The 13334-nt window shown below is 52.4% G+C and overlaps 1 protein-coding gene across 2 annotated transcripts; it reads left to right on the top strand.

The window, feature by feature from the left end:
• Positions 1-8291: 8291 nt before the first annotated feature.
• On the top strand, positions 8292-11751 carry LOC125444613 (zinc finger protein 239-like). Of its 2 annotated transcripts, none has more exons than XM_048517119.1 (3): positions 8292-8680; positions 9424-9545; positions 10596-11751. In XM_048517119.1, exons 1-3 carry the CDS (start codon positions 8316-8318, stop codon positions 11492-11494), a joined length of 1386 nt encoding a protein of 461 aa, XP_048373076.1. In that variant the 5' UTR covers positions 8292-8315; the 3' UTR covers positions 11495-11751. The 2 variants fall into 2 exon arrangements, with proteins under 2 accessions (XP_048373076.1, XP_048373077.1); XM_048517120.1 differs by lacking the exon at positions 8292-8680 and adding an exon at positions 8948-9039.
• Positions 11752-13334: the final 1583 nt, after the last annotated feature.

The raw sequence follows: 13334 nt of genomic DNA, 5'->3' as shown, positions 1-13334 counted from the left end.
GTGTGCAGTTCCAACTGGCCGAGCCGGCTGAATGGGCCCGGGTCGGGTTCCTCGGGCTTGGCTGGGCGCCAGACGCGGGCGCAGGTGCTAGGACTCGTGGGTTGGGGCCACAGTTTTGGTGACAAGGGAGAGCCACCAGCCGGGAGGGTCTGGACGCATCGGGTCCCTGTAGTCGGCTCTCATAGAGCACCTGATGGATGAGGCATTCATGAAGGGGCTTTCAGGCCCAGACCTCGCTAGGAAGTCTCCGGGCGCTTTGCAGATCGGGAGCAGGCAGGAGCTTAGCAGGCTCCCAACTCCTAGGTACCCGGCCTCCAGGCAGAAAGATGAGACGCTGGCAGCGGCAGCAAACTGCTCCCAGATGTTGGTCTGGTGAAAGCCTCGGCCAGGGGTGGCCGATCAGCCAGTGGTGGGAGGCAGTAGAGCAGGCAAAGGACGGGTGGCCGCCGAGTTGGCGGTGATGATTGCAAAGAGAGCGGCACAGAGGTTCTCGGGTGTCTCGGGGTGGTCTTGCTGGCGCAGCAGCTCTAGGGCTTGGCTGGTGGTCGCTCTGGACGCCTCCCCAGGTCATTCGGGTCTTTGGGCATTGGCGACGGGCGCTCCTGTTGAGATCGCTGGGCTGGGATCCTCTAGGAGAGATAGCTGTGTTCCATCTCCTCGATGTAGTTGGTTTCCTTCTACAGCCATTCCATGGGTTGGCCTTGTCATGGCTAATCCGAGTCCACAGGGACCTGTAGGAAGAGGGACTGAAACACACCCCCTTTTCCCAGGTTATAAGCCTGGTCCCCGCCCCAGGCTCAGTTCTGTGAGCCGGATGGCGGGATATCGGGATCGGGTTTAGAGTTTAGAATTTAATATAAGAAGGCTTGTTTTGCAGCCTGTGAAGGTTGCTTTTAATGCAATCCTCCTGGGGGCCGCCTACTCCTCTTTCTTTAGTTGTTTGACAGGGAGGGCAGGAGGTAGGCTGCACCCTGGTGGGAGCTGGCTTCAGAGCCGCCATCAGGGTGCTGGCCACAAGGCGAGGGTCCGAGCCTCGAGGGGGGAGGAAACAGGCGGGTCCTGGGGGGATTGTGGGTATGCATGCTTAATCAGCAACACAAAAGGGGCTTTTGGAAGCGCTTTTTTGGGGGGATGGGTGCATCCGGGGAATGAAGTAATCAGGCAATTGGAGGCAAATTCCTCGCACACACAAAGGAAAAAAAAAGGGGGGGGGGTCTTTGCAAGGGAGTTGCACTTACGGCAACCTTGGTGGTACAATGCAGGAAGCTGGATGGTGCTAAAATTTTTTTTGATCGAACTATCTTTGGGAGATGTCACCCGCCGAAACCACTCGGCCAAGCATCTTAGAAGTGATGATAGTGCTATAATGCCATCACCACTTCCCCCTTAAACTGGGGCCTGTCCTGGCAGTGCTGCGGTACCAGGACGGGCCCAGATTTTAATCCAGGGAGGGCCAGTCAGCCAATTGGCCCTCCCGCCTCTACTGGTCGAAAAACAGAAAGAGAAAAGGAGGGGAGAGGGAAACAGTTTTCTTACGGAAATTAGAAAGTAGTCTTTGGAGGGCACGATTGGGATAGTGATCTGTGACGGTTTCTTTACCCATCCCAGACCAGAGTCGTTTTAACCTGGACTCATGAGGTCCCTTCCCCAGAGATTGACATGGATGTCTAAAACGATGGGGCTAAGGACTGTGAGCTGTCAGCTCGAGCCCTGGGCTGTTGACCGCGGAGCTGGCGGATGTCTACCGTCTCGCGGTTTGTCTCCCCCCCATCCCAGATGTGCTGGTAAGCCTCGGGTCGGGCCACTGGTCGGGCCACTCGGCTGCTCTGATGACGGTAACATCAGCGCCGGTGTCCACCAGGCCCTTGAACTTACACTCCTTCTGCTGGCGAAGCCGCCTCCAGGTATGGGCATGGAGCTCCCCGACATGCGTCTCCACCGCTGCCATGGCCGTGCGGCTGCCCCATGTTGGCTGCTGGGGCTCGTAGGGGCCTTTATTGGGTCGGCAGCGGGCGGCGCATGGGGCGCGAGAATCAGCTGAGCGAAGCTGGCTCCGGCAGGCAACTCCTGTGGGATGTTTGTCCAGACTTTGGGAGATGGATGGGTCCTTGGCGCGTGGAGTCGATCACTCTGGGACGGCGATGAACAGTCCCTGTTCAGCGGCAGAGGCCTTTGGCAGCACCAGCCCAATAGTCCCGGTAGGGATGGGTTCGTCATACTGGGTTGGGGCGACAAGAACCTCGTGGGGGAACTTAAAGGAGATGGGCTGGGTGCATGCGAGCGAGATGCCATCACGAGAGGGGGGTGGTTTAGGCAGGGGCCTGGGCGCTTGGGTCTGCTCTAGTACTCTCCTCCTTGGTCCTGGGCTGGGGAGACGCCAAGGCGGAAGTTTCTCGATCGGGCAGTCAAGCTCCAGTGGAAGCCTTTCTGGCAACGTGGGCATCGGGTCTTAGGGGGCCTTCTCCTCCTGGGGGAGGACCCTAGTCCAGCGGGGTGGCAAGCGCCCCGACCGGGCGGCCTACACTCCCTTCGGAAGTGTCCGGGTCCGCCGCAGTGAAAGCAGCGCAGTCATCCTGAGGCTGCCCCTCCCCGCTGGTGGGAGAGTGCCGCGGCTAGGAGAGCTAGCTTGGTGGGCTGGAGGACCCGATGTCCTGGCAAGCCTTGGGCATGTCGGCCAGTTCGGTGATTTTTGCCCAGGCCCGCGACGCCCTGCGGCACTCCGTGGAGGCGTTCTCTTTTGCGAGGCGCATGAGGAGCCCGTTTTGGGCCTAGCCTCGCTATCCACCCCGCCCCTTGAGCGCTTCCTGGAGTCCCGTTTACCGTCCCCGCATAGGGCTCTTGGGGTTTTTTGCCGATGGAGGAGAAAACTCTGGGTTGGCTGGTCGCATGCGTAGGGGACCTTGACAAATGCCTTATAGGCTACACTCAGAGGCTGCAATCGTAAGGGTGGCCCCAGGCAGGACAATCTGATCGCTGGGGCTGGCGGTAAAAGCATCGAAGCTTCTAAAGCTGCGCTGGCGGTGTGGTGGGCTTCGGCCAGAGGTGGCCAGTTCTGTTGAAGCACTGCTGGCGGAACTCGCTTTCCCAGACTACAAATTGTGCAGGGCTCAGGAGCATGCTAAAGGTGGTCTTCCAGTCGCCTGGAACCATTAGGTGGTTCCTTGGCGATGGCCTCCAGCATGCCCTCCTAATGCAAGGGCTAGTGACTCCCACGCCCCGCATCGCTTATGGAGCTCCAGTGAGGATGTTATAGCCAGCGGGCGGTAATCGACAACTCAACGAACGACGCCTTTCACCCTCTCCCTCAGTATCTGTGAAGTGGATCGGGCACAATGCAAGAATCTCGGCATCGCCTTCCGCCAGGGTTTCTTTCTCCGCAGACTCGTGGCTAACACGCTCTGGCGAGAGTTTTGAAACCCGCGCCATTGGCGTGGCGCTGACGAAAAGGGTGCAGTGGCTTCGGAAAATAAAGGCGGAGCAAGGGGAGGTAGCGGCTGAGCTGAGAGTTTGAAATTGGGTGAAGTAGCTGGTTTAGGGCAGAAGGAGGACAGGCGCCCAATTTAGTGGATAGAGAAAATTCCGGGGTTGAAATTGAAGGTGAAAGATCGAAAGCGAGGGCTGGCCTACAGCAAGGGAGCCATAGGTCTGCAGGCTGGGATGGCGACAAAACATTGTCTCCACGCCAGTAGCAGCGACATCGGCGCTACAGGCTCTGCGCTAAGAGTGCGCCTGGCGTTTTCCCCAGTCCTTAAGATTCACCGTCCCCCCCTCTGGGTACCATGGACACTGAGCTTCAATCTCCTCAACCACCCTATGCAGCTCCCCTTCTCTTTACCGGGACCCTGCCGCATTTCTCGCTAACGCTTTCAGTTCGGCCAACGTGTTTGTCATAAGCCCTGCTTTTGCAAGCTCCCATACTCACCGGGTGTTCCGGCCGGACGAGAGAGTGTCCTAGGGACGCTGCGGTTCTGGATGCGCCGATCCAGAGGGACAGGCGATATCGAAACGGTGGTCCTCCTGGATGCTCGGATCCAGCGGGACTTCGGTACCGGGCCGGCCCTTCCCCAGGCGCACGGTGAGCAGGGTGGAGGTTCGAGAATTCCCGGGTTTCGGCATCCAGCTTGTGGTCGCACGCACGCGGGTCAGCCGCAGCGAACGGTGAATTTGGTGACGCTGGAGATAACATCTGGTGGAGATCGCCAGCAGCTGGGAGACCGGGAGGTCCGTGTTCCTAGCGAAGCTCCCGCATGCCGGTTCCTTCTTCGGGGCACCTTTTGTTGTTATTCCATCGGGGCGCGTGTAGGAGGGAGGACCGGGGGGAGTTCCGGGAGAGAGCGGGAGGGGCGGGAGGTCGGCGACTCACCGGCGTGATGCATGATCTCACCTGGCATACGCGGCGAAAGGAGCGTAAGCTGCCTGGAGCCTAATCCTTCACCTGGGGGCAAGACCACGTCCGGCGCTCGGTGATTGAGCCGCCAGACAGTTCACACCGCGACTCATGGGGGGATGAGGAGTGGGGATGCGGTGCGACCGGCAAGGCCGTAGGTCCGTTGGCGTCCCAACGTTCTACCACGGTGCTAAGCAATCGGCAGTGCATTACTACACATAGAGTTGGAAGAGACCCCGGGTCATTAGGTCCAACCCCCTGAAATGCAGGAAAGCATAATTAAAGCACTCCTGACAGATGGCCATCCATCCTCTCTTTAAAAACCTCCAAAGAAGGAGACTCCACCACACTCGGAAGTAGTGCATTTCACTGTCGAACAGCCCTTATTGTCAGGAGGTTTGTCCTGATGTTTAGGTGGAATCTCTTTTCCTTCACCTTGAACCCATTACTCCCGGTCCTAGCCTCTGGAGCCACAGAAAACAAGCTTGCTCCCTCACCAACATGATGTCCCTTCAAATATCTAAAATGGCTATAATGTCACTTCTTCACCTTCTCTTCACCAAACTAAACATCCCCAGCTCCCTAAGTCTCTCCTCGTAGGGCATGGATTCCAGACCTTTTACCATTTTGGTCACCCTCCTCCGGACCTGCCCCAGCTTGTCAATATCCTTCTTGAATTGTGGTGCCCAGAACTGAACTGAGAGAATGAACTTTTCCCTCTCCCAAAGCACTAAAACTGAAGGGCACCCAGTGATTTAGTGGGTAGTAGATTCAAGACAAAAAGAAATAATTCTTCATTCAATGAGTGATTAAGTTGTGAAATTTACCAACAGAGCATGTAGGGATGGCCGCAAACGCAGATGGCTTTAAAGGAGGATTAGAGTCATGGAAGGTCTATTGTGGATATTAGCCATGGTGATAGGTGTTGACCTTTAAGGCCTTACGCGGCCTGGGACCCTCGTACCTTCGGGACCGCATTACCCCATATGTCCCTACTAGGCCTCTGTGTTCAGCAGAGACCAATCTGCTGGTGGTCCCCAGCCTCTCAATGATGCGGTTGGCCTCCACTCGGGCCAGGGCCTTTACGGCCTTGGCCCCTGCCTGGTGGAACACTCTTCCTCCAGCTGTTCGGGCCCTGTGGGATCTTGGTGAGTTCCACAGGGCCTGTAAGACGGAGTTGTTCCACCGGGCTTTTGGAGTGTCCTGCCGCTGATAAGTGCCCCCTCTATTCTCCTGTGTTCGAGGTCCCTTTACCAACTATGGGACCCCCTTTCCCCCCCTCTCTGGGAGGGTTTTTAATAAGGGTTTTATTGCTGACGCTGTTTTATTATATTGATCGCTGTATTTTAATTTAATGGGTTTTTAATTGTATATGTGGTAAATTTATGCTGTCCACCGCCCAGAGCCCTCCGGGGGTAGGGCTGTATACAAATCTCAGAAATAAATAAAAATAAAATAAATAAAAGGGAACGTCAACATTGAGGCCCCTTCCGCACATGCAGAATAAAGCACTTTCAATCCACGTTCACAACCGTTTTTACATTGTAAAAAGGGGACGTTGCTATTTTGCAAGTAAAGTCCAGCTTGAAAGTGCATTATTCTGCATGTGCGGAAGGGGCCTCAGAGGCAGCAAACCTCTGAATATCAGTGCCAGGAAGCTACACCAGGCGAGGCCTTGAGCTGTTGTTGGCCCTCCAGAGAAACTGGTTGGTTACGGTGTATCATAGAATGCTGGACAAGGGGACTGTTGTTCTTATCCAGCTGTTCTTAAGTTTACACCCAAGAGTGTTTGAAAGTTGCACTGAAATTGTACATCTGACATAGAACTTTAAGAATGCATTTGACCAGGGCTTTAGGCTCATTTCTTATAACCAGGAAGCCTGTCTGGTGCTGTGCTTAGAGCAGTGATGGCGAACCTTTTCAAGACCGAGGGCCCAAATTGCAACCTCAAACCCACTTCTTTATCGCAAAGTGCCAACACAGCAATTTAACCTGAATACTGAGGTTGGCTACAAGGCATGCATTACTCGGGAGCAAGCTGGGTGGTAGTCGGTGGCTTTGCTTTGAAGCAACCGTGCAACTCTTCCAACAGGTGAATCATGACCCTAGAAGGGTTTACTCGGAAGCAAGCCCCATTGCCAGCAACCGAGCTTACTTCCAGGTAAAGGATCACGCTTTAGTTCTTCGCATGAAAATCAGTGGGGTTTAACAGTGCTTAACAAGGTTACCTACACTGTTTCCGCAAATCTAGGTCTTAGGTTTAATGCTAATAATCGAGCCCAGCAGCCCAGACCAGCCTAGATGTGGGGGGGGGGCTCTGTTTGTGCGTGCCCACAGAGAGGGCTCTGAGTGCCACCTCTGGCACCCGTGCCATAGGTTCGCCATCACTGGCTTAGAGTGTTGGTCCAGAACAGTGGTTCCCAATTTGGGGTATGCCTACTCACAGGGGTCCTTGCCAGAGTGTGTGGGGGTACATGAAAAAATTACATAATGGGTTTGCTAATATGGGGGTACAATTTTAGGGAAATAGACTGCAAAGGGGTACGCAAGTGAAAAAAAGTTGGGAATTACTTGTTTAGAACATGGGAGAATCAGGTTTGAACTCCATTCTGTCTTGGAACTCACCAGGTGACCTTGGTGTAACCACGGTTTCAGCCTGATCTATCTCACAGGACTGTTGCACGGATAAAGTGGGGAGGGAGGCATGTGTATTTCTCGCCTCCTTGGAGCACAGGAAAAAAGGATAGAAAATCTTATCAGACTCACTCATTATGCTAGCTTTGGATCCATTAAAAGAACCAGTTTAGATCCTAAAATATCCCTATTGAGCCAAAATCAATTCCTGTCTTTTTAATGGCACGAGGATTATTATTGTAACCAGAAGTTATTGCATTCTTTGAAGAAATACATACTAACGAAAGAGCGAGAGCCAGTGTTGTGTAGTGGTTACAGTCATACACTGAAACCAAGTGGGTTCAAATCCTTGCTCTATTGAGGAAACTTGCAGGGTGCCCTCGGGCCCATCACAATTCTTGAGTTTTGCCCACCGTCGCAGGGTGGTTGTGAGGGCAAGACTTGTGGTTGTGAGTGGTTGTGGTTGTGAGTGGTGGTTGTGAGGGGAATACAATGTAATTAACCCCTTGGGATCTCCAGGAAAGAGAAAGCAGGGAGGACAAATAACCCCGAAATCACATCTAGCGCTCGATCTCAGGGCCCGGATCATCTCCTGAAGATAAGCCAATCTAGACAGTGAGCGGCTGACGCGACATAAAGCAAGAGTGAGGCTGCGGTCAACGATGTGCGGATAAGGGCTTTTCCCTGCCTCCAAAAAAAATTCCACCCTAATTCTTTGTGGGGTAGAATTTGGGTGGGACAGACGAAGTAAAGTGGGGGGCTCTAGTTCTAGGAGCAGCAGTGGCGTAGGAGGTTAAGAGCTCGTGCATCTAATCTGGAGGAACCGGGTTTGATTCCCCGCTCTGCCGCCTGAGCTGTGGAGGCTTATTTGGGGAATTCAGATTAGCCTGTACACTCCCACACACGCCAGCTGGGTGACCTTGGGCTAGTCACAGCTTCTCCGAGCTCTCTCAGCCCCACCCACCTCACAGGGTGTTTGTTGTGAGGGGGGAAGGGCAAGGAGATTGTAAGCCCCTTTGAGTCTCCTACAGGAGAGAAAGGGGGGATATAAATCAAAACTACTACTCCTCCTCTTCCTCATCATCATCATCATCAAAGCTGAGGCTGGAATAACATTTCCACTGCCTCGTGCAGGGGCCAGCAGCCACCTGCTTGGCACGCCTTCCACCTTCTTCAGGCTGGAGAGGCGGTCCAAGGCCTGGTTTTGCCTTTCGCCTGCCTGGCCAGCAGTGCCGCTCTGCCGTGCAAAACGGTGGCTTGGAAGGACCTCTCTGGGTGGCTCGGCCTGTGCAAGATGCAACGAGGGAGGCCGCTAGAGGGCTCTGGCTATTGTCAAAAAAAAAAACCCCAAACAGGGAGCCAGGGAAAGGAGGCCGAGTCGGTTCTCGCGCGTAAATTTTCCTCCCTTCTTCTTTCCCCTTCGCTGCTGACGATTCTGGGGGCTGAACTTCCCAGGTCAGCCTCCCAGAGCCTTGTTGTCGGGGTTGCCGCCCGGGCTTCGTCTGCTTGCGCGGCGGCGGCAGCAGCGACAAGCAGCCCAGCCCTGGCTCGGGATCGCACCGGCCGCGCAGCCCCAGCCCCGGGTTTTGCAACGACGAGGGGGGCGCAAAGTGCGCGCGCGGCTCCCCGGGGAGCCGATCCTGAAGCCAGAGACGGCAGGTAACTCTCTGGCCGATCGGGGCGCCAAAGTCCGGCCATGCATCCCCGGGCAACTTCCTGGCCGGCCACGCCGGCCCCGATCCGGAGAGCTGCGAGCGAGGGGCTTCCTCTCCCGCGATTCGAACCTGGGGCCGTCATCTGCTCCGTGGGGAGGGGGGGTCGTGGAGCAACGACAAGGTCGCAGGGAAGAGACAAGGAAGGAGGTTTCATTGCCCAGGTCGAGGCTTTGTGCCTTTCTGAAAAGCAGAAATCCAGCTGGCGAAGCTTTCTCCCCCCTCTAACCCCGTGTGGAGAAAAGCTGCACCTGTTGAACTTCCACAACACTTTCAAGACGTGCAAGCCTTGTGGGGCCGGGATTGGTGGGTAGATGGGGAAGAATGTCAGAGCATTGGGTGGCAAGGCAGGTGGAAGGCCTTTGAGTTCAGGTGAGCAAAGGTGGGATTCCTTGCAAGGGAGAAAGAGCCGAGTCGCAGCCAGAACAGGATTTATTTATTTATTTGTTAGATTTATAGGCCGCCTCAACCCCAGAGGGCTCAAGGCGGCTCACAATTTTTTTCCATAATACAATATAGCTGTTCTCAAAGACAGCAAATGAGCATAAAAATATAACTTAACCCCATTAAAAACCTGATAGCAGCAATTACTTTAAATGAATACAATTTAAAACAACAAAAGTTGTTAAAACCGGCGCCCGATCTAAAGGTGTTGAATTTTCAGCAGGCGACGCTTACTTTTTTTTCTAGGGACTTTCTGCAGAAGTGGCTGATGTATTTGGCTGAGATACAGTGGGCCCTTCTTGACCCATGCCAGAGACCCACCTACAGGGACATTGTGCAGGACAATTATGGGACCCTGCTCTCATTAGGTAAGGACTTTTCTTGTTTATTTCTTTTCTTGGATTTTGCCCTCCTCAAAAGTAGTTCAAACCGCTGTTGCTGTCTTGAGATCGCAGACCATAATCAGTATTCTGATAACATCAGCCGTTTCTGCTGGTTTGAGGATGTGTGAACTTTTGCGTCCCACCGAATTCTTGATCAAGTAGAAGCGGGCCTGTGAAACCTAGAAGGCCTCACCCTGCTTTGTCAGCAGAACTCTGTCCAATAAAATCTGTTAGGAACCGTATTTATTTTAAATTTTGCAGTGACTGAAACCTTAGGGTTATACTGTTTTGTGGTAGAGTAGGGAAGGTTGTTGCGGTGGGGAACATGTATTCAGTGATCGAACATGTCAATTCACAAAGTTTGGAGGCTGAGGTCCAGTATAATAGCTCTGGCAGAATTCTCACAGAATTCTGCAATTAGCCTCAAAAGTGAGAAAGAAAAGCTAGCTGTTAGCCTCATATGTTACTGCCCCTGGTCCAACTCATGGCCATTGGTCCTATAGCTCAGGGCTTGTTTTCCTAGAGTAGCAATTCAAAGGGAAACACTGTTTTTTGGAGTTGCACTATCAACAAATGGGTATTCTTTCAATATCTGACGCACCCTGTCCAAAGAAGAAGAAGAGTTTGGATATACCCCACCTTTTCTCTCCTGTAAGGAGACTCAAGGTGGATTATAAGCTCCTTTCCCTTCCTCTCCCCACCACAGACACCTTGTAGGTAGGCTGAGAGAGTTCTGAAGAACTGTGACTAGCCCAAGGTCACCCAGCAGGAATGTAGGAATGTGGAAACACATCTGGTTCACCAGATCAGCCTCTTCCACTCAGGGGGAGGAGTGGGGAATCAAACCCAGTTCTCCAGATTAGGCTTCACCTGCTGTTAACTACAACACCACGCTGGCTCTCATTGGGTGGGTCCCTCTATTTAAATCAGCAAACCAACCAGATAAAGTATCCATTCAATTACCAAATGACATCTTTTTAAAAAAAAAATCAAGCAAACATAATATGCTATCTTTGCTCTCTTTCCTTTCAATAGACAGTGGAAACATGAACTCAAATCCTCAGCCAGGAGGGAATGAAGCCACGCAGGCACCAAAGCCGTTACCAGAGCGATCCGAAAGCTCCCTTTACTTCGGTCCAGGTGGGCATCAAGGTGAGGATGCAGGGAAAGGATGGACCAAGCTGCCTCTCCCTCCCCCCATGCCTAAAGACAACCTCAGCATCCCTCCCAGGGTGTACATGGGGCCTAGCCAGAATGTGTGCCTCCATTGTGGGGACAACCTCAGCCAAGCTCAGCACAGCCTCAACCAAGCTCAGGAGAGCCTCAACCGGGCTCAGCAAAGTCTCAACCAAGCCCAGCAGATCATCAGCAACCCACAAAGACCACACGGTTCCAGCAATAAGCTCTACCCATGCTTGGACTGCGGGAAAAGTTTCGGAGTGAGCTCCCACCTCACCATTCACAAAAGAACCCACACAGGCGAGAAACCATACATGTGCAATGATTGCGGGAAGAGGTTCAGCCAGAGCTCGACCCTCATCCTCCACCGCCGCATCCACACGGGGGAGAAACCCTACAAGTGCACCGACTGCGGGAAGAGCTTCTCGGTGAGTTCTCATTTAACCAAGCACCAGAGAATCCACACCGGAGAGAAGCCTTACGAATGCCAGATTTGCGGGAAACGGTTCAGCCAGAGTTCAACGCTCATTTTGCACCAGAGAATCCACACAGGGGAGAGGCCTTACAGATGCGACGAGTGCGGGAAGACCTTCAGCGTCAGCTCCCACCTCACTATCCACCAGAGGATCCACTCTGGGGAGAAGCCGTATCGCTGCATGGAGTGCGGGAAAAGCTTTCGCCAGAAGTCGGGCCTCAGCACGCATCAGAAAGTCCACATGGTGGCCCTTGAAAGATCTTACAAGTGCCCACCCTGAAAACACGGGACTGCCAAATCCACCCACTGATCCCCATCACAAGTTTCTATTTCAGCATTAAAAGCAAGCCAACATGAAGGGGGGAACTGACTACGTTTGAAGCAAAATCCAGAATTCAGCAATTGGATTTTGTAATAACACATTTAAAAAACAAAACAAAAACAAGACTTATGCAAATGTGCATACTTTGCCTTAATCTGCATGCTTTGTTGTAGGTCAACTGTGAGAAAGGTGAAATTAAACAAACAAATGTGGAAGGCTTTCGCAGCCGGATTCAACTGGTTGTGGGTTTTCCAGGCTGTGTGGCCGTGGTCTGGTAGATCTCGTTCTAACGTTTCACCTGCATCTGTGGCTGGCATCCTCAGAGGTGTATCACAGAGAGAAGTGTGTTACACACTGTGTCCAGTGTGTAACAGACACAGTGTGTAACAGACTTCCCTCTGTGATACACCTCTGAAGATGCCAGCCACAAACTCCCCAAACGTTAGGAACGACTTATCTACCAGATATGTCCACACAACTGTCACCACAACTAAACGAACAAACCTTTGTTAGGCATAAATTGATCATACATAAAAATATAACCCACAGGGCCAGAGCCTGTAACAAAAACTGAGCAATCTTTTCCAGAATAAGAGGATCATCACTATTCAAAAGTTGCACGATAGTTTGGTTTAAAGGGCCGTTCGTCTTGGATAAGAGAGAGCAGCCACTTCTAAGCAGAGAATATTTTGGACAAATAAAGAGAATACGTTTAAGAGTTTCCACAGAGGACAATCCTGGTAGCAATTTGAGGGCTGTTTGAAATATCATTGTGTCAATTTTGCAGACACCTATTAGACAGTGCCCATGCCATCGCCGGTGGCCTTTTACTTCCTTTTTTCCCTTCTCCTTTCGAATGACCCCAGCCCCACTCTTTCACTCTTTCACCCCACTAGAAAGGTTTTGTACAACTAAGGCCCCTTCCGCACATGCAGAATAATGCACCATCAATCCACTTTCACAATGGTTTGCAATTTTGCTGTTCCGCACAGTAAAATCCGCACAATTTTGCTATTCCGCACAGTAAAATCCAGCTGCAATGTGGATCAAAAAGATTCTGCATTTGCGGAAGGGGCCTCGGTGAAGTGGTAAATGCCACAGTGCTTTCTTCACAGCTGTGCTGTGCCATGTCGTGCCCGTTCTGTTTTGCTTAGTTGCTGCTCAGTTATATTTTGCTATTTTTAATCATTTTTTACAATAACCATTGATTATTTTGGAGGTTTTTATGACTGTGACCCACTGCAAGGGCCCTGATTTTGGACAGAAAGTGGGACAGAAATAGAATACACCATCATAACTTCACATGATGCTTTTCTCTTTCAATAAGGGCAACCAGCTACTCCTGCACTGCAAGGCTATTTCCACAAGGTTACATGCTTGCAACCCCAGAAATCCTTTCTGGGCCAAGGATGTGGAAGAGGATGTAGCCGTAGCATTTCCATCCGTTCCTTTGCCTACTTTCCTGTTGCATCTGCAACAGTAAATCCAGTCTCACCTCAGCAGGTGAGAGAGAAGGATGGATCCAAAGGCTACCAGAAGGACAGTTCAGGAGATGCACAATGCAGTCCTCAGAAGAGTTGTTTGTATGTGTGTATGAGCTGTCAAGACCCAGCTGACTTACGGAGGCCCTCTGGTGGGGTTTTCAAAGCAAAAGAGGTTCGGGGTGGTTGCCATTGCCTGGTATTCCTTGGAGGTCGCCCGTCCAAATACTAACCAAGGCCAAACTTGCTTAGCTTCTGAGATCTGACAGGAGCAGGCTAACTGGGGGCTATCCTGGTCATAGTTCCGTAAAGTTACA

The sequence above is a fragment of the Sphaerodactylus townsendi genome, linkage group LG15, assembly GCF_021028975.2.
Source record: "Sphaerodactylus townsendi isolate TG3544 linkage group LG15, MPM_Stown_v2.3, whole genome shotgun sequence".
NCBI lineage: Eukaryota > Metazoa > Chordata > Lepidosauria > Squamata > Sphaerodactylidae > Sphaerodactylus > Sphaerodactylus townsendi.
The sequence above is the reverse complement of the archived record's forward strand: the minus strand, read 5'-3'. Positions and strand labels throughout refer to the sequence as shown.

What these genes read in the sequence shown, in the direction of transcription:
- LOC125444613 (XM_048517119.1), top strand. Translation starts at nt 8,316, where the DNA reads ATGCAACGAGGGAGGCCGCTAGAGGGCTCTGGCTATTGTCAAAAAAAA. An exon ending in CCTGAAGCCAGAGACGGCAG is followed by an intron (nt 8,681 to 9,423) that starts GTAACTCTCTGG and finishes TTTTTTTTCTAG; the next exon opens with GGACTTTCTGCAGAAGTGGC. An exon ending in TGGGACCCTGCTCTCATTAG is followed by an intron (nt 9,546 to 10,595) that starts GTAAGGACTTTT and finishes TCCTTTCAATAG; the next exon opens with ACAGTGGAAACATGAACTCA.